The 21,985-nt window shown below is 39.2% G+C and overlaps 1 protein-coding gene across 2 annotated transcripts in view; it reads right to left on the bottom strand.

Moving 5' to 3' along the window:
• The window catches only part of mcph1 (microcephalin 1), a 298,002-nt gene that overhangs the window by 187,656 nt on the left and 88,361 nt on the right, over positions 1-21,985 (bottom strand). For both annotated transcript variants that reach the window (XM_059645582.1, XM_059645583.1), the window contains exons 11-12: positions 21,416-21,453; positions 14,067-14,229 (exon numbers count right to left, since the gene is read on the bottom strand). In XM_059645582.1, the coding sequence (XP_059501565.1) occupies positions 14,067-14,229; positions 21,416-21,453 (201 nt within the window). The remainder of the gene's footprint in view (positions 1-14,066; positions 14,230-21,415; positions 21,454-21,985) is intronic.

Raw genomic sequence — 21,985 nt, 5'->3', positions numbered from 1 at the left:
GCCCTCTACACTGTCAACGACACCTCCGACCTTTGTGTCGTCTGCAAACTTGCTGACCCATCCTTCAATCCCCTCGTCCAAGTCATTAATAAAAATTACAAACAGTAGAGGCCCAAGGACAGAGCCCTGTGGAACTCCACTCACCACTGACTTCCAGGCAGAATATTTTCCTTCTACTACCACTCGCTGTATTCTGTTGGCCAGCCAATTCTGTATCCAAGCAGCTAAGTTCCCCTGTATCCCATTCCTCCTGACCTTCTGAATGAGCCTACCATGGGGAACCTTATCAAATGCCTTACTGAAGTCCATATACACTACATCCACAGCTCGACCCTCATCAACTTTTCTAGTCACATCCTCAAAAAACTCGATAAGGTTTGTAAGGCATGACCTACCCCTCACAAAGCCGTGTTGACTGTATTTGATCAAGCCATGCTCTTCCAGATGGTCATAAATCTTATCCCTCAGAATCCTTTCTAACACCTTGCAGACGACAGACGTGAGACTTACCGGTCTAGAATTGCCAGGGATTTCCCTATTTCCTTTCTTGAAGAGAGGAATTACATTTGCCTCTCTCCAGTCCTCAGGTACGACTCCAGTGGAGAGCGAGGATGCAAAGATCTTCGCAAGTGGCGAAGCAATTGCATTTCTCGCTTCCCAAAGCAGCCGAGGACAAATCTGGTCCAGGCCTGGCGACTTGTCAATCTTAATGTTTGACAAAATTTTCAGCACATCAGCTTCCTCTATCTCTATCCATTCCAGCATGCACACCTGCTCTTCAAAGGTTTCATTCACTACAAAGTTCATTTCTTTCGTAAAGACAGAAGCAAAAAACTCATTTAGGGCTTCCCCTACCTCCTCAGGCTCCACACACAAGTTCCCTATGCTATCCCTGATCGGCCCTACTCTTTCTTTGACCATTCTCTTATTCCTCACGTAAGTGTAAAATGCCTTTGTGTTTTCCCGGATTCCTTCTGCCAAGCCTTTCTCGTGCCCCCTCCTGGCTCTCCTCAGACCATTTTTGAGCTCCTTCCTTGCCTGCATGTAATCCTCTCTAGCTGAACTTGACCCTAGCTTCCTCCACCTTATGTAAGCTACCTTCTTCCTTTTCACTAGAAGCTCCACCGCTCGCGTCATCCAAGGTTCCTTTATCTTACCCCTTCTTGCCTGTCTCAGAGGGACATATTTACTCATCACTCCCAACAACTGTTCCTTAAACAGTCTCCACATGTCTATAGTTCCCTTACCATGGAACAACTGCTCCCAGTCCATGCTTCCTAACTCATGTCTAATCGCATCATAGTTTCCTCTTCCCCAATTAAATATCCTCCCATTTTGCCTAATCCTCTCCTTCTCCATAGCTATGTAGAATGTGAGGCAGTTATGGTCACTATCACTAAAATGCTGTCCCACCACAAGATCTGATACCTGCCCCGGCTCGTTTCCGAGCACCAAGTCTAGAATGGCCTCTCCCCTCATCGGCCTGTCAACGTACTGCGTTAGGAAACCCTCCTGAACACACCTTACAAAAACAGCTCCATTCAAATCTTCTGCTCGAAGCAGGTTCCAATCAATATTAGGAAAGTTAAAGTCACCCATTACAACAACCCTACTGCGTCCACACTTTTCCAAAATCTGTCGACCTATGCTTTCTTCAATCTCCCTGCTGCTATTGGGGGGCCTGTAGTAAACCCGTAACGAGATGACTACTCCCTTGCTGTTCCTAATTTCCACCCATACTGACTCAGTAGGCAGATCTTCCTCGACAAAGGAAGCTTCTGTAGCTGTGATACCCTCTCTGATTAGTAGTGCTACACCCCCTCCTCTTTTTCCCCCCCTCCCTATTCTTTTTAAATGTTCTAAACCCTGGAAGATCCAGCAACCATTCCTGCCCATGAGAAACCCATGTCTCTGTTATGGCCACAACATCATAGCACCAGGTACTGATCCATGCTCTAAGCTCATCACTTTTATTCCTGATACTCCTTGCATTAAAGCAAACACACTTTAACCGATCCCTTGGTTCCTTCCCAGGAAAATCCTTCCCACTAGCTGGTCTACCTCTTGCTACTGCCTCACCTGCATCAACACTCACCTCTGGTATACAGCTCAGGTTCCCACCCCCCTGTCATACTAGTTTAAACGCTCTCCAACTACTCGAGCAAACCTTCCACCCAGGACATTGGTCCCCTTCCAGTTCAGATGCAACCCGTCCTTCTTGTACAGGTCCCACCTTCCCCAGAAGGCATCCCAATTATCTACATATCTGAAATTGGCAAAGAATAGTGTTGAATTAACAAGAACAGATAAACAGGTTAGGTCTTTATTCATTTAGAGTTAAGGAGATGAGGAATGAGCTTATTGAAATATACAAGATTCTTAGGGGGCTTGACAGCACAGATGTTGAGATGATGTTTACACCATTAGGGAAGTCTTGAACTGGCATCATGGCTAAAAGGTAAAGCCACCATAGTGCCAGATGGGTCTTTGAGTTGCTTTCTCTTTGGAGAGAGATGACTGATGCTGGTCTAACTTGAGGGTCACCATGCCTCAGGTGAGGGACAAAGTTGAGAAATGTTGACAGTAACCAGTATGGTGACTTAACCTGCACCGTTGGCATCATTCTACATTGCAAACCAGCCAACCAAGCTAATTGCTCCCTGAGGATTACAGGGCATAATTGCAGAATGAAAGGACATTAAAATTGAGATATAAAGGAATTTTTTTCTTCTGGAAGGTAGTCAATGTCTGGAATTAGCTGTCCCAGAGTAATGGAAGCTAGATCACTGAAAGTATTTAAACAGGAGGTAGATATATTTTGAAAGATCAGGCAGTTGAGGGTTATGTAGAGCTGGGATAAATGTAGAATTCAGGCTTGTGGCAGATGAGCCACTCAGATCAGAACTGCTCTGAAGAAGGGTCACTAAACCTGAAATGTTAGTTCTGCTTTCTCGCCACAGATGCTGCCTGATCTGTTGAGTTTTTGATTTTGTTACTGATAACCAGCACCTGCAGGTCTTCGGATTTTTTTTGTTGAGGATTCAGTTTCAGCTGATACTTAATTATTCTGCTCTTTTGCTGCAATCCTTGAGGAAAAGAAAGGTGCCTTTCGAGCACAGACAAAATTTCAACTGTACATTTCAGTTTAATGACAACTGAAAACTAAATTAGGTTTGTACAACTCAAGACTTAGTTTCCTCAGCAGATGTATATATTTAGACTAAATGGAGTTCTCAAAAATCTAAGTTTTAGATAAAACCACTTTTTCTGTAAAACAGTTTGTTACATATTGCCAGAATGATGTCAGGGAAAATAAGAGAATTCAATCAAAAACGTAGTATTAAACTAAATGGAACCAACTTACCTATACTTGGCCTTTGAACACAATAACATTTACATACATGGATGTGCATATACCGATCAATTCATGCTTAGCATGATATTTCATTTGCTTATTAGTCACAATTCATTACTTTATTAAATTAACTTGATCCTCAATTAGATTTCTGCATTGTTTTTGATTGAAATTTTCAAATCTCATTCCCAAAGATTTAAGAACATTCTGCTTTTCTTTCAACTATAGAATGTAGTTTGCTCCTTCACAGCCTATGCTTCTGAAATGACTGCCAAAAGACTTACAATTATTTGCATAAATCTCACATAGTGATTTCAGCTTTCACTGGTTAGGTGTCAAAGGACCTTATTTTTCTGTAGTTAATGCCTTACATTTTAACAACTGTCTACATCCAGCTCAATCTGCTGATTGAATATGACATGCTCAAAAATATTCCATCAACTTTATATACTTGGACTATTTATTTAAGGTCTTTAAACTACCTCATTTCACCAAGGATTTTATTTCCTCAAACAAAAAGTTATTTCACCCTGGGCTATAATAATTAATGCGATTATAAAATTGTCAGTAGTTCAAAATCCAAACTTTTTGCATTCAGTTTCATGATTTTGGATAGATTTTAGCAACTACAGCTAATTGAAGTATTACTGCCTTCAAAGGTCACAATATTTAGTTGGAATAATTAACTGTCACAGCTCAGAAACTTCAAAGTACCAAATCTTTCCTGTGCTCATGTTTTCCTCTGATAGACTAAACATTTTTTGAAAAGTTTGCTCATTGGATGTTGGGATTGCTGACAAAGCTAGCATTGTTGGCACCTCAATTCCCGTTTAAATTGCTGGTGAGCCATCTTCTTGACTGCTGCAGCCTGTGTGTGAAAAGTGTACACAGTGCTGTTCTTCAGGAAAGGAATATTGATATCTTTTAAATTTAAAACGGTACACAACTTGAGGCATAACTCGTCAGTGGTGGTGTTTCCATGCATCTATTCCCTTGTTCTTCAAATTGTTCAAGGTCTTGGGTTTGGATGAGGCTATTGAAAAAACCTAAGTGAGTTGAGTCTTGCAGATGATATACATGGCAAGCACACCTAGGTTTGGGAAATTAATGCTAAATGTGATGGGTGAGCTGACAGTCATGCAGGCTGTTTTGTCTTGGATGGTGTCATGTTTTTAAAAATGTTGAGAGTTGCAATCATTCAGTTACGTGGTGGGTGTTCAATCACGCTCTGGTGTGCATTACCCAGACGGTGGAAAGGCTTTCTGGAATCAAGTAGAGAGTTATTCACTGTAGATTATCCAGCCTCTGACCTTCTCTTGTTGTCACAGTATTGTTGTTACAGTTCAATTTCTGGGCAATATTAGTCCTTAAGCAGTTGACACTAGAAATTCAGCAACAGTAATGATATTGAATACAAAGAGGAACTGATTAGACTTTGGCTTGTTGGAAATGATCACTACCACCCACTAGTGTGTTGTGAATGTTGCTTATTGATTTTCAACTCAAGTCTGTCTCATCCGTATTTGTAGGTGAGGCTAAACACAATGCAACCAGTGTACATATCGTCTTTTCTAACGTTATGATTTAGGGAACCCCATTGATGAAGCAGCTTAAGATAGTTGGGCCTAAGATACTGGCTTGAGGATTACAGCAATAATCTTGGCATTGAAATGGGAAACTGTAATAGCAACAACTGTCTTCCTTCATTTGAGATATGACTTGAGCCATTTTTGCCTCAATATCCATTGACATTAACTTTACTGGTGCTTTATTATTCTACATTGTCAAATGTTGCTTAACATTTAAGGTACTAATTTCCACCTGACTTCCAAAATTCAGGTTTTTCATCTATTTCCAGACAGAGGCTGCAATAAGGTTTGAAATCCAGTCGGATTTGCCCTACTTTTTGTGAATGAGACATACCTAACCAATTTTCAACTTTGTTGTTTAGTTGATAAGTGTTTTATCTGCACTGAGATAATTCAGGAACATATCTTCCAGGATGGAAGGGGGAACATTATCTGGGAGCATAGCTCTGTTTCATCCACAGGGCTCAACCATTCCTTGATACCAGCTACAGTGAATCATTGTGTCTGAAGATTGGTTTGAGAGATGTTGAGATATCAGGAAAAAGGTTGAGACTGCTGGATGAAGGTTGTTGCAAAATTTTCAGCTTTGATTTTTGTACTCACGTGCTTAATTCCACCATCATTAAGGATGGAAATGTTTGTGGAACCTCCTCCTTCCATTAGTTTAATTGTCCCACGAGTATTCAGAATTAAATGCTTGGTTGTCAGATTGCTTAGCTCTTACAATGGCAGCGTAGTTCCACTGTTTCACAGCAGGGCAATCCTTGTCATTTGTGACAATAAAGCATGCTGTGTGTCACCTCACCGAGCAGTCATGTCATTTTTAGCCACGTCTAATTTTTTTCTTAGTACACTTCTTTGCACCCCTTGTTGAACATGTATTTGTCCATTGATTTGAGAGTAATAGTGTAATGAGAATTACCATGGGCCATGAGGTTGCACCTACAATTTTACATTGCCTGTAGCCAATAGTTTTGAACTGTTAGAACTGCTCAAAATTTGTTCCACTTGGAAAGGTAATTCACCGCAAGTTATTTTTAATTCGGCTATTTATTAAGAAATCTCACAGACAATCAAGTACTGAAACTTTGATTTAAACTTTATTGTATGAAGTAACCAAAATAAGCAAGTAAGCAAGTTAATGATGGAATCTGGCCAGGACTCCGCCAACTTGTTCTGGTGTTGGATTCTGATACATTTTCCTCTCTTGGTGTGACATTGTTGATGATTCAATAGGTTCCCTCATTCCCAACACTGATTACTTTTTCTGGAGAGCGCAAGTCCGTATCTTGTCCTCTTGTCAGAAGTAGCTCTTCTGTTCATTATGTTCAGTGTTAGCTAACTGGTTGAAACACAGCTTTTCCTGCAATTAACTCCTTAAATTCTTCTGCAGTGTAGTCTTTGTCCTTTGTGGCAATAAAGCATCCAGTTTATCAAGGTGTCAAAGCAGATTTGTTTATGTAATCTCACGAAGACATGGCTAATTGCTTTCAGTAACAGCTTGTCTTTGTGTCTTACATCTCAAGAAGCAACAAATTCCAGATGGAGTTATTGCTGATTCTTTAACTCCATCAAGTTACTAAAGCTGTGAAGTTTACATTGTCATAGTGTAATGCTACACAACATGATCGTGTTCTCAAAGTAGAGATTAGATTTGGTCTCCACGGTGCTCACTGCTAACAATACTGTCATTGGTAGGTGGACCTGCAACAGTCGGATTGGTGAGAATCAGATCTACTAGTTTCTTTTCCTTCCATCAGTCCTTTTACAAACAGCTAAAGGGACAGTCATTCTTGGTGATGAATATCAAAGTTAAACAATGACAGCATATCCTTGTTATCCTGAGCATATTTTTCCAATTATTGTTTCTCATTAGGTGGCGATCTCCTGATTCACGGGCTAAAGTTACGTAATAGTTAGTAATCAGCACGTTTTCTTGCTCATGTTTGACCTGATAGCATAACACTTCATGGGACCGAGAGTCAATGTTGAATACCCCAGGAACACACGCCCTAATGGCACTGCAATGCTACCAAATTCCAAGGATGGGACAGGTATGATAATGGAGGAGTTTGGAATATTGGTTGTAAAGTTTGAATGCATGAGCGTGACAGTGGTCAGGTCATGTTGAGTCTGAAGCAGTTCGCCAAAATTTGGCACAAGAACATGAGAACTGACAGCAGGAATAAGGAATTCAGCCCCCTGAACTTGCTCTGCCACTTATGACTGACTTCACCTCCACTTTCTTGCCCTTTCTCCAAAACCCTTTATCTGCTACTAACCGAAAATCTGTCTTTCTCTGCCTCAATTTTTTTTCCCAATGTCCTGGCATCCTCCGCACTTGGGGGTAGTAATTCGATAGATTCGACTATTTTCGAGAAGTAATTCCTCTTCATCCCTATTTTAAGTCTGACACCTCTTAGGTTAAAACTATGATCTCTCATTCTAAACTATAGTACAAGGGAAAAATCCACTTTGTCTACTTTGTCAATCCTCTTCAGCATCTTACATCTCGATTTGTGAGTTTAGAGCTAATCTTGCCAGATAAGACAAGCTTTTTATCTCTGGAACTAATCTATTGGACCTTCTCTGAATTGCCTCCAATGCAATTCCATTCTTCCTCAAGTCAAGGGATGAAAACAGAATGCTGTACTCCCAGTGCGGTTTAACCAATGCCTTGTACAATTGCAATGACACATCTGTACTAGCTTACTCCTTTCCTTTAGCAATAAATGTTAAAATTCTATTTGCTCTCTTTATTATCTGATGAAATCACACACCAGAGTTCTGTGATTTATACCCAAGAACACCCAGATCAATCTGTAATGAAGCATTTTGAAGTTTCTCTCCATTCAGAAAATAAGTTTCCTTTTTACTCTTTCAATCAAAATGGTAAACTCTCACTAATCCACATTAAGCTCTAACTTCCAAATTTTGGCCCTTTCACCAGCTCATCTATATCCATTTGTAAATTTCCTCATTACAATTTAATTTCCCATCTATTTTAGTGTCATCTGGACACATACTATCCAGATGATAGTGAGAAGGACTTCGCAGGGCTCTGCTTCAGCTGAATGTGCCTTTTTTGTGTTGGCACCAAGGCTGAACCTGGGTGTTGTCCAGTTTTATGATTATTAGACTTTATTATTGCAGTTTCCTAAAACTGAGTGCCATGCTAAGCTATTACAAAGGGCAGTTAACAGTCAATCACATTGTTGTGCATCTGGAATTACACATTGACAAGACTGAACTTGGACAGCAAGGTGCAATGGTGAATTCGATGGGTTTTTAGAAAAGTCCAACATTTCATAGTCACTATTATGATTTTGTTTTTGTTGCAAATATTCTAAAATAGATTCCTACTACCTCAGTGGAATTTGAACTCAGATCTCAGATCCCAGATCTTTGGATTAATAGACTTATAACAGTCATTATGCTTCTCAAGGTCTGACAACTCCTCTCTTTGAAGCAATTACTCATGTTTTTATATACCTTAAGGAATTGTGCTTAATATTGGGAGAAAAACTATGCAACTCTCACTCTGTTCAACCATTTAGAAAAATAAACAAACTAAGAGTACGTTCTTAAACTAAGTTCCTAAGTAAGTTGATAGAAAGGTAAAGGAAAAGTTGCTAAGTCCCTGAGGCGGCTGTCACATTAAGCGAGACAACTGATGGTGAGTTTAACCTGAGGTTTATCATGCCTCAGGTGAGGAGGGAGGTTAAGGTAGGACCTTCATGGAAACCTCAGCCGGTGATGGAATTGAACGCATACTTTTGATGTCACACTGCATCAGAAGCCAGCTGTCCAGTCAACTGACCAAAGTGACCTTCTGCAGGTTTATACACGGTTTAATTGTCCAATCAATAGGGATAGTAATAACAGCATCATCCAATTATCATCAAAATCAAACAAATTTGTTTTGAATTGATGAATTCAATCATTCAGAAGCAGATTTGTTCCTGGTCTTCATGTGGTTTCCAAGGTCACCCAGATCATCCTCTGGATATCTAACACAATTTGTGTGCTAGACTTGTCTTGATGAAATTATGAAAGCCATCTTAATCATCTCAAAACAGGGCTCTGAGTAGAGTTTTTAACATTTATGTCTTTTTAACAGGACCCAGATCTTTTTAGCCCAATCCATGTAGGTTGATACATTTAGCTCAAACAGAATTTTTAATTAATTTAGTGTTTCATTTAAATAATGGGATTTATTTTATTTATAAACCTGCAAACATACATAGAACCTAGAACAGTACAGCACAGTACAGGCCTTTCGGCCCAGGATGTTGTGCCAACCTATTATCCTACTAAGATCAATCTACCCCGCATACCCTACATTTTACTATTCTCCACGTGCCTATCCAAGAGTCACTTGAAAGTCTCTAAAGTATCTGACTCTGCTACCACTGCCGGCAGCACAGTCCACACGCCCATCACACTCTGTGTGAAGAACCTACCTGTGACATCTCCCCTATATCTTCCTCCAATCACTTTAAAATTATGCCCCCTTGTAATAGTCATTTCCACCCTGAGAAAAAGTCTCTGACTAAGCACTCTATGCCTCTCATCATCTTGTACACCTCTATCAAGTTACCTCTCATCCTTCTTTGCTCCAATGAAAAAAGCTCGAGCTCCCTCAACCTAAGACCTTCCCTCCAGTCCAGGCAGCATCCTGGTAAATCTCTTCTGCACCCTCTCTAAAGCTTCCACATCTTTCCTGTAATGAGCTGACCAGAACTGAACACAGTTACACTTCCCTATTTTTAATTTGACCCATGCATCACTGCCCAAATTTTCAATGACTTGAATATATTTTTCAATTCTTTCTACAACAGAGATCGCTAAGCATGCAGATTCCTCTGTAATTTGCTGTTTCCCTGGCAGCATCAGATGCAATAAGAGATCATAAAGCAGACCAATTAAAGACTTATCATCTTTAGAAATCTTTAAGGATTGTAAGAACAAGCTGGCGTGTGCGGTGTTTTAAAGCATTTGTTGAAACATGCCCAAACATTTATTAAACTGATTTCTAAATTAACATCATGAGTAATTTGATGGTTTCTCAGCTGAGGAATGGCTGAACTACGTTGGTCGAACTCAGAAAACTCAGCAGAGGGGCACAGCTAAATTTCATTTTCAGTCAGGTATCACGTGGATCTTCCCAGACTGCCTGCCTCAGTACCTCGGTATGCAATATTTATCAACAGAGCCATAAGAGAAGCACAAATCATTGATAAGCCAGAATTTACTCTCCTGGTAAAAATGAGTCCGATTGTGCTCACTTATGCACAAACACAACAATGACTTTAGATTAAGGGTGGATGTGTAGTTAAACATTAATATCCAAAGTTTTTGTCAAAATTGTTACCATTCCACTAATACCTTAGCAGAAACTGCACAGTGTTTTCTACCTACCACTAAAATGCATTGGGTCAAAGAAAATGAACTTTACAAGACAATTATTTTTAAAATGTCCCTTTAAACTTATGAGTTTGAAGAAATGTCCATATAATCTGATAGCTGTACAAGAAATTTAAACAGAAGGTCACTGAAGTGCCAAATTATACCTTTAATACCTTACACAATATTTCACTGAAAAGAGACAGCTTCATCTAAGATGTGGCAAAGAAGTCACTTCTGTTTAAAAAAAAGGATGGTTTTGTGTTTGTAACCAAACATGATGTTGTTAAGAATTCAGTTTCTGTTCAAAAGTCAGGAAACAGAACTTAAATGGGTTCTTGAATATTTAAGGAAGGAGTCACTGGGGTGTGCCTTCTTCGTGATAATCATATCCAGGAAAAAGACTCAAAGTGAAACAATTGTTCAAGGGCAGTTGAAGTTTTAATCTGGTACAATTTATTAAAAATATGCTTCGGAGCTGTGAGTAACTCAGCTACATATTCATCAGGGCATGGCACAGAACAAAAGTGTTCCATAAGAGGTAGTTCATTAGTCAGTTTATGGAAAACTTACTTTTTCCTTTAGTTTGATATATTAGTTGCCTGTTAATTAATATTTGAAATTAGTTGATTCAGATTGTGCCTTACAGTCAAAGTCCAAAAAACTGATTTTTTTTTCTTCTAAGTTGCTTGGGATGTCTATAGCTTTTGACCATCAGATCACCATGAAGGTTTTTCCTTCTCAATCTCTCCCCTCAACTGAGGCATGGTGAGCCTCAGATTAAGCCACCACTGGTTGCCTGTCTCTGAGAGAGCAACCCTATGGTCTCCAGGCATTGTGGTGGATATAAAATATCTTGGTAAAGAAACTGCTAACAATGTCCACTTGGTTTACAACAATTGAACTGCATGTAGATGCTAAATTTGGGAGTTAAATTTGACACGGACTTAAGTTTCATCATTACAAGTCTAAGTACCCTTTTACTGATACCAAACGTTAATTAATGACAGCCTCTCGGTCATTGAATATTAACTGTTCAAGTGTGTAGCCACATTCTATCAGATTCTAATTGTTGGAGGTTTTCCTTGCTTTTTTATCCCCCCTTTGTGAATCCAATCTGCATTCCCTGTCTTTATTTTACTGTCTGATTCTACAATGAACGACCATACTTTGGTCTCAGACATTACACCGTTACTTTCACAATCTTTTAATTTTAATCATTAACGGTTGCCTTCTCTATACACTCTGGTTCCAGATTTCCTGCTTTCCTCGCTAGGCCATTATCAGCCCACACTTTCAGCAAATTGTCATGTAGTAAATTAAAAATTATACATGTGCATCTGTACCTGTCAAAGCAAATTGTGGTTTTCACTTAATTTTGGAAGTAATGCCTCTCCTGGCATCAATTAATTTTAGGCATGGGTAATCTTACAATCACAGTAAAATTAGAGATCCTTTCCTTTGCAGCCCCTGGCCCCAGTTGCTTTTCAACAACGTAATTAAGTGTTTTGCATTTTATATATGCTATTTCACATTTTATGTGTATGCACAAAATAAACGCTCGATTTATAAACCAATCAGAAAAGGAAATCAAAATTTGGTATTTTGATTTCTTAATATTTAAGAAGGTGTTTCATTAGAAACTTGACAAGTTAAGGGAAAATAGAATTAAGGATTAAGTATACTTGACAATAAAATGGTTAAATGAGGAGAGTTAGACTATTCAAAAAGAGAAATTGCTAGATTGGGTAGAGGAGCTCAAAACATTCCAGAAATCTTCTGAAGGTAATTTTCAACAGTAGTCGGAAGATGGGAGCTTAGCAAGTAAAAAAGCAATTAAAAAAATGAAGATATACTGGTCTAACGATAAAAGTACTACAGTTAACAACCAGGGAGCCCACAGGATATGACAGAAGATAAGGTAAATGGCTTTTAAAGTTGAAATCGAAGTCTTTACAAAGTTAAACTGGCAATGTTTAGGCAGAGTTCTGGACATGTTGAAGAAACTAAACTTCAATTACTTGTAAATGGAAAGAAAAAGCAAGGAAACACTGAAAAGAAACCAAACTACTTTGGGAGTACAATGAAATAGGCAAAGAGATTTCAAGGGTAAATGTCAAGGGCAATACTGAACATACAGAATATCACATTTAGATTATAATGAAGCAAAGAGCTAAATGCTGGAAATCTGAAACAAAAACAGAAATAGCTGGAGAAATTCACCAGGTCTGGCTGCATCTGTGTAGAGAAAGAACAGGTGCAGCCAGGCCTGCTGAATTTCTTCAGCAATTTCTATTTACATTATAATAGTTACAAAAGGTACTTATTTTCCTTTCCTCTTTCACAGGATGTAAGCCTTGCTAGCAAAACCTGTAGTGTTGACCATAGATAATTTCCTTGAACAGAAGTGTTAAATCATTAAAAATCTTTTTATCGATTGAATATAGAGCAGGAGTACATCATTTGGCTCCTCAAGTCTGCTCCGCCATTTAATATGATAATGGCTGATCTGATTGGAGCCTAAATTCACATTCCCATTTATCCCTATAACCTTTCACCCCTTTGATTAATAAGAATCCATCAAACTCTGCATTAAAAATATATAAAAGATTCCACTGCTTTTTCAGGAAGAGGGTCCCTAAGAGCCAACTTTCTATGAGAAAATAAATGTTGCCTCATGTGTATCTTAAATGGGCCTTATTTTTAAAAGGTTCTAGATTTATGAGAGGAAACATCCTCTCCACAGCTACCCTGACAATACCCCTCAGGTTTTTGCATGTTTCAATCAAGTTTGCCTCTTATTCTTTGAATTTTCAGTGGTTACAAGCTTAGTCTTTCCAAATTTTCCTCATAAGATACCCTACCCATGTGCTATGAAGAAGGTTGTCTGGACCAGAAACAACAACCCTGATTTCTCTCCACAGATGCTGCCAGACCTGAAATTTTCCTGCGATCTCTGTTTGTGTTCCACCCATTCTATTTATTAGTGCAGTAATCCATCTCTAAGCTGCTTCAAATGGTTAGATCTTCCCGTAAATAAGGATACTGTGTACAGTACCTCAAGTATGTACTCACCATGCTCTGTCTAACTGAAACACAACCTCTCTAACAATATATTCAATTTCTCTCACAGTAAATTAGAACAATCTATTAGCTTTCTTAAATACTCACTGTATCTGGATAATTCATGTACAAAGACACCAAAATCCCACTATACCTATGAGCTCTATATTTGCTCACTATTCAATAATATTCTTTATTTTTAATCCATTTTTAATGAACAATTGAACATTTTCCCACATTATTCACCATTTGCCATATCTTTGCCCACTTGCTTAGCCTATTGGTATCCTCTTCACAACTTAGCTTCCTATCTACCTCTGTGTCACCAGCAAATTCGACAACAATGCCTTCCATCCCTCCTTCCAAGTCATTTACATAAATGGTAAACAATTCAGTTTGTAGCAGCAATCCCTGCAGCACATAATTCATTACATTCTGCCAATCAGAAAAAGACCATATCTGCCTACTCTCTGTTGCTGGTTATGCATTCAATCTTCATCTATGCCAATATGTTACCCCCCGACCCCCGACAACTTTCTGTAAATTACCTTTCATGTGGCACTTTTGCAAATCTGTTAATTTCTTTTGCACCTCCTCAAGGAATGTTTGGTAAAGTACACTGAAGCATGGGTGATTCCGTAAAGTTAACCTACCCAGTGAAAGGACAAAATCCAACACCCTTGGGCAATTCCAAACAAGACATTCAATGTACGTCGTGAGTGTCCTGCGACAACATGGGTAGTTGTTTCATTCACTTGGTCCGAGAACAAAAAGCCACCGAGCTGTTTCACGACTTGAATTACAATAACCTGATTCCTGTTAGGGAAAAAAAAACATTTAAAAAATCATTTATATAACATACAATCAAAGAGTTGCTATAAAATGTTACGAATAGATGACATGAACCATACTATCACAGCTGTACTTCTCTGCCATTGTAAGATCAATAATCAGAGTTCAGATTGAAGATATTTGGGAAATGTTCGAGGCAACATGTGATAATGTAGTGGAAACAGGTTCAACAGTAACCTTCAAAAGGGAATTGGATTTTTTTTTAAGAGGAGACATTCAGAGGGCCGTGGGTAACGACCAGGAATGTGAAACTAATTGGCCCGCTCTTTCAAAGACCTGGCAGATTCAATGGGTTAAAAGCCCTTCTGTGCTATAAGGTTTATGATTGAAAGGCTAGTGTTGCTTATAAAAATGGATACAATAGAGGAGTGGCATAAATGATGTTACATGCAAACAGACATTGCAAAGTGCATTATAGGCACAGAGTATTTTTGAAGTGCAGTCACTGTTGGAGGAAATATAAGAATTAATTTTGTACACAAAGTCCTACAAACAGAAATGTGTTAATAATTTGTTCCTTTTTTTATGATTTTCAGTTAGGGTTAACTAGTGGCCAGAAGCGGGGATATTTGCCAATGATATCACAATGTTCAGCACCGTTTCTGACTCCTCAGATACTGAACCAGACAACATTCAAACGAATAAGATCTGAACAATATTCAAGTTTTGGCAGACAACTGGCAAGTAACATGCAAAGAACAAACAGCAGTACAGCATAGGAACAGGCCCTTCAGCCCACAAAGCATGCGCTGACACGTGACACCTTTCTAAACTAAAAAACTTTTGCCTCTATTTGTTCCCTATCGCTCTACTCCCTGCCTTTCAAATATCTGTCAAGATGCCTCTTAAAATATTGCAATAGTATCTGCTTTGTTATAAAACTTGCCTGTCACACCTCCTTTAAACTTTCCCCTCTTTTACTTTAAACCTATGATATACGTTAAACATTACTTGGTAAAAGATTCCTAATATCCATTCTATCCATGCTTCTCATAATTTTGCAAACTTTTAGCATGTTGTTCCTTCACCTCTGACATTCAAGTGGAAACAAAACAAGTTTTTTTCAATCTCTCCTCATAGCAATTACCTTCTAAACCAGGCAACATCATGGTAAACTTTTTCTCTACTCTGTTGAAAGCCTCCACATCCTGCTAGCAGTGTAGTGACCGGAACTATATGCAATATTCCAAATGCGGCTGAACTTAAGTTCTATACAACTGCAACATGACTTGCCAATTTTTATACACTGTGCCCCGACTGATGAAGGCAAACATGCCATACACCTTTATGACTACCTTATCCATTTTTGTTGTCACTTTCAGGGAACTGTGGACCTATAATGCTTATATCCCTCTGTATGTTAATGCTTCTAGAAGCTCTGCCATTTCCCGCCTGCACTGGACGTTCCACATTGCATCGCCTCAAATTTGTCCAGATTAAATTCTACCTGCCATTTCTCTGCCCAAGTCTCCAGACAATCTATGTCCTGCTGTAACCTTTGGCAATCCTCCTCACGACCCATAGCTCCCCCAATCTTTGTGTTCTCCATAATCAGATGACCTACATTCTCCTAAAAGTTATTTAAAAACAAATAACAGGAGTTCAAACACTGGTGCCTGTGGAACACCCTGTCACCGATCTCCAGCTAGAAAAACACCCTTCCGCCCCAACCATCAAAACTCAACCAAGTTTGTGAGACACTACGTCCTCTGCCCAAAGCCATGCTGCCTACTGTTTACAAGTCCATAGTATTCCAAACGTGGGTGAATTATATCCCTAAGAATCTTCTCCAACAATTTACCTATCACTGATCTAAGGCTCATTGACCTGTAATTTCCCAGATTACCCCTGTTACGCTTCTTAAACAAAGGAATAATGTTGGCTATTCTCCACTCCTCTAGGATCTCTCCTGTGACTAAAGAAGATCCAAAGATTTTGTGCAAGACCCCTGCAATTTCCTCCCTTGCCCTCCTCAGTATTCTGGGATATATCCCATATGGTCCTGGGGACTTGTCTATCCCAATGCTCTTCAAAACACACAACGGTACTTTTTAAAAAAATACCGACATGTCCTAGAACATCAACATATCCCTCTCATGACTCACCAGTCACAAAGTCCTTCTCTGTTGTGAATACTGATGAAAGGTATTCGCTAAGGTCGTCACGTGCTTCCTTTGGCTTCACGTACAAATTCCTCCTTTGGCCTTGCATGGACCAAACCTTTCTCCAGCTATTCTCTTACTCCTTATTGATGTATAAAATGCCCTGGGATTTTCCTTATTCCTGTTTGTTTCCTGTCAGCCCCTTTTCGCCTACCTAACGCCATGTTTAAGTTCTTTCCTGCTTTCTTTTTGAGGGCTTGGTCTGTCTTCAGTTTCTTAAACCTTATGAATGTCTCCTTTTTCTTTTCGGCTAAGCCCATAATTTCTTGTCACCCAAGATTGCTAAATCGTGCCATTGCTTTTCTTCATTTTCACAGGAACATGCTACTCATGAATTCTAATCATTTGGCCTTTACAAGACTTGCGACAGATGTGGATTTACCCTCAAACAGCCATCTTCGATCTACATTTCCCAGTTCCAGCCTAATTTTGTCACAGTTTGCCTTCCCCCAGTTTAGTAGTTATACCTGAAGACTACTCTTATCCTTACCCACAATTAATTTCCAACTTTCTGTTCTCGAAATGCACCCGCACTGAAACTTCGATCACCAGGCTAGGATCATTCCCCAATACCAGATCTAGTATGGTCTCTTCCTGAGTTGGACTGTTTATATATTGTCTTAAGAAACCATCTTCGATGCACCTAACAAGACTTCCCCCTCATCATACAAGCTGCTTGCACTAAACAAGTCCCAGTCAACTCAGGGGAAATTAAAATCACCCATACAACAACCCTGGTATTCTAAAATTTTTCCTTAATTTATCCACATATCTGTTGCGCTATCTTTCACTTCTGTTGGGAGGCCTTTAGTGCAACCCCAAAGTTATTGCACCCTTCCTACTCCTGACTTCTACCCACATGGCCTTGCTGAATGAACACTCCAAGGTATCCCCCCTGAGTACAGCTGTGATATTCTTCATAATGACTAATGCAACTCCCCCACCTCTTCCACATCCCTCTCTATCTGACCTGAAACATGTAAATCCCAAAATATTAGGTTGCCAGCATTGTCTTGTCTCAACAAAATCTCTAATGGCTACAACATCACAATTAAATGTACTAATCCAAGCTCAAAGTTCATCTCCCTTACCTGTCATACTTCTCATTTTTAAACAATTACACTTCAGACCGCCAGTCTCACCATATTAAATTACCTCCCCCATACATTTGTCCTTTTGGCCTCAGTGGCTTTCGTCTCTGATTCACCATTTCACTTGCTGACCTAATGTTCTGGTTCTGACAACCCTGCTACACTAGTTTAAACACTCGAGTGACATGAGCAAACCTCCCTGACACGATGTTGGTGCTTCTCCAGTTTGCAACCTGTCCTCCTTGTACAGATCCCACCTGCCCTGGGAGGCATCCCAATAATCCACGTATCTGAAGGCCTCCCTCCTACACCAGCTCTTTTGCCAGGTATTTAACCGTGGTATCTTCCAATTCCTCACCTCACTGGCATGTGACTTTAGGGTGTAAGCCTGACATTATAACCCACAAGATCCTGTTTTTCAACCTACTACCTAACGCTGTGAACTCCCTTTGCAGGACCTTGGTGCTAACAACATAGGCAGGATATAGTACAACTTGTGCTGCAATGTCTGCCCGCTCGCCCTCCCGTTTGAGATTGGCTCTTCCCTGCTCATTCTTAACCCTGGCAATGGGGAGGCAACACACAACCCTGGAGGTTTTTTTGTGGCCACAGAAATACCCATGCCCCTGACTATACAGTTCCTTATCACAACTACTGTACTGCATTTTAACACCCCCTGCATAACGAGACACTGACAAAGATGACCAAAAGCTTGATCTAAAAATTAAATATTAAGGAAAACCTGAAAGAGGAGGCAAGAGATTTTGGGTAGAATTCCAGCGCTGAGGGTTCAATCAGCTTAAAACCAGAACTACAAGCATGGTTGTGAGGCTGCAGGGCATTACCTTGATGGGTAAGAATGAGACCACAGAATAATTTGAAACCAAGGACGAGAAATGTAAGAATTTTAACCAGGAACCAAAGTAGGTTTGTAAGCACAGCAATGCAGGGTGAACTGACATGCTGAAATTAAAGATACAGCAGCAAAGTTTTAGTGGATGACAAATTGATAGAGAGTAGAATGTGGGAGACCTGCCAAGAATGCATTACAATAATCATGTCTGGTGATTTCAGCAGATGAATGGTGGAAAGCAAAGAGTTATGCAACATTTTGCAGCTGGAAATAAACAGTCATATTGATGGCCCAGATAAATAGTTGAAACTCATATCAAGGCCAAAGAGAACAGTATGGTTATGAATTGTCTGGTTTAACCTCAGACAGTAGCCTGGATGACAGATGGAGTTTGTACCCTGGGAACAGAGATTGTGACATTTTCTGTTATTTAATTGGAGGAAATTTCTGCTCACTCAATGCTTTATATTGGACAATCAATCTGACAAGTTGGAGAGAGGGTTTGAGAGAATGATGTAGACTTGGAACTGGGTGCTTTCAGCACACGTGAAAACTGGCATATATGTGTCTAGATCATATCATGAAAAACAGCATGTAGCTGAGAAACAGGAGGCGAACAAGGAATGATCCTCGGGGATCACTGAAGATAACTGCACGCGTGAGATATGGCCAAAAACATCAAGCAAGATATCAAGGAACAAGTGCTAATAGGTAATTCTTTGATGAATGAACAATCATTTCCATTTTGAAAGAGTGTGGGCTAATGACTGAACAGAGTGTTCTATGACAATTCTGACAAGCACTGGGCTGGAAGCTTCATTAACTGATCAGAGGATGGTGAAGGGACTATGATCCAGAAGAAGATTTCATTTAAAAATAAAAGGATAAATGTGGACAATATGGGTTGAAATAAGACAGAGTCTCAAAGGTGATAGAAACATGAAGGGTTGAAGATGAACAGTGGCAGTGAGAAAGATGGTTGTGCAAAGTGGCACCAAGATATGTACTTTCAATACTAAAATAAATTGATGGGATGCTCAGGCTTGGTGTTAGAACTGAAGGTTGCTAGGCTGAAAACAAAACAGAGAATGATAAATTGAGAACATCGGAAGGTCATACATTGGGAGCTGGAGGAAAAGATTGATGGGAATACAGAAAAGAAAGATATGAAGGCTAGTAGGGCCATATTAAATTGTATGTACAAGGAGACAGCAAGGTATCGGTCAGAGGGCGAGAGGCAACAAGGCAAGCTTGATTGCAGTCAACATGCAAATATTGGCAAAAGTAGGACAAATCAGAGATTGAGCTGTAGAATTAAGCACAAATCAAGAAATGAGAATTTAATGACTGGAGGTAGCCAGTCAGTAAAGAGGTATAGATAGGCAAGGCAGATTGTGAAAGAGACTGTAGAAGAGATGACATTGCCGAAAGTCAACAAACACAGTAGGAAAAATGAGAGTCAGAGAAATTTGTAAAAATACACAGCAGACTTCTAAAGAAAGGATCAGAATCTTTTACAAGCAACAACTGTTTGAACATAGGAATTGAATGGGAAAGTAGAGTTCAAGAAGGAATTTGTCTTTTTCCAGACAGCATCACTTACATGAATTCAAACAGATTTACCACTTGATGATGTTCAGACTGAGACTCATATTAAATGAAAAGATGAATCAGATGTAGCAAGAAAGCTAGAGAGTGATAGAGTCATCTTCAGAAAAAAAACATTTTTAGTGTAGTGAATGTAGCTGCTGAAGTACCAAAGTACCAGAAAGTAGAAGAGTTGGTCATGTTAACTAGGTTGTCATGGTCTGGAGATCAGAGCAGGTATCTTGAGTTTGGCAGCTACGACAAATAATCTAATCACTTTATCAGGATAAAGTGCAATTTCAACTTTTTTGCCAATAAGTTCTTTGCTGCAAAATGCTGGAAAGCTAAAGGGAAATCCAGTGATGTATGCGGCTGCTGAAACCATCTTTACAAGCTAAATGATCAAACAAATGTTGTGACATCTAATAAATTGTGTGGACAGGAGCAAATATCTAATATTGGGTGGTGGTGTCCTGGAATCTCAGAAAATCAATAGAGTGCCGGATAAAGGAGATACACATGGGTATGAGGGTTTGTGTCATAGCAGAATGCAGTAAATGGAAACTGGCGGCATCTGGTCTTACACCACGCAAAACATTCATGGACCATAGCAAGAATGAAGCAAACGGTAAATGGACACTGAAGGTATTTTGCACAAAAGTCTGTGGGTAGATTAAAACTGAAAAAAAAAATATCGGGAGACAACATTGCCTTTCTTGATGATGGCTACCGAGAATCATACATGCGAAAAAGTTATTCTTCTCCAGTGCTGAAAAGGAGGGATCACAACCTTCTGCTTTTGGTTGCACTTCCCAGAGCCTGCAAGCTAATATCTACAAGCTCCAAAACCTGGAGTCCAAAAGCCAGCATCATTTTAACACTGTTTCTTAATTTACTCATACAGCCTTGATTGTTTCAGACCATATGTAAGGCTAAAGGTCATCAGAACAAAGGAGCTCAATGAAGATCCAAAGAAGTTAGAATTCAAAACTGTACACTTGGTGAATTAAATACATTATTGATAGATTTCACTTACTGAGCCAGGAATCACTGTCCTCAAGAGATTGGAGGAAAACAAAGAGGAAAAAATATATATACTTGCAACTTAAAGTTGCACCTAAATATGAAAAAAGGGATGGCTTACTGTTGTTTTCATATAAAAGGCTTTACTGGGTGACATTTTGTTTTAATGCAAGAAACCAGAAATAAAATAATGCAATTGAGAGCAATTTCTACAGAGCGTACACAGGCAACTACTGTTGAAGAACTAAACTCCACTCCTGTTTTAGCGCAAGTTTCTTTTCACATTATTTTTACCTCAACATAATACATTCTTTATCATGTTAGATCTAGCTTCCATCTGAACATACAACAGCATGAAGCTGCCAACTTTCCAAGGTTAGAACTTTTTATTAAGGTTCAGGGAAAATCAAAATAAAATGAAATTTAGTACTTACTCTGAAGGCATACTCGTCATGACTAGTGTTCTGCTTGGCTAGGAAAATAAAGAAAATCAGTATCAATTCTTAAAGCTTATAATCATTCTGGTCACGCTGATAAACACAATTACAGCAAGGATTTTGCAAGAACCGGAACAGTAGATTGTGGTCAAAGAATTTGTTGTAATTTGCTGATTAAAACAGTTTAATGTTGTACAAGAGAGTACTTTCACAGTTCTGATGAAGGATCACAGGCCTGGAATGTTAAATCTGTTTCCCAAGAGATGGTGCCCGACCAGCTGAGAGTGTCCAGTATTTTGTGTTATTTACTTTAAATTTCCTGCATGTCAGTGCTTCCTTACTTCCACATTATTATATGCAACAATGGTTTATAATAACATCAGCAATTTCTGTTTACAGTTATGAGTATGGAGCCATACATGTATTTTCTATGCTTAAAATGCAAGAACTTTAAAAAAGAATCATTCAGCGAATATAGGTATCACTTAGAGACATTTCTGCATGTTGATACCGAGCCAATGTCTCGAAATAGGTGAAGGAAATCTGGTAGGGAGTCCCAATACTTGT

The sequence above is a fragment of the Stegostoma tigrinum genome, chromosome 4 (assembly GCF_030684315.1).
Source record: "Stegostoma tigrinum isolate sSteTig4 chromosome 4, sSteTig4.hap1, whole genome shotgun sequence".
In the NCBI taxonomy this organism is placed as follows: Eukaryota; Metazoa; Chordata; class Chondrichthyes; order Orectolobiformes; family Stegostomatidae; genus Stegostoma; species Stegostoma tigrinum.
This window is presented reverse-complemented; position numbering and strand designations above follow the sequence as displayed.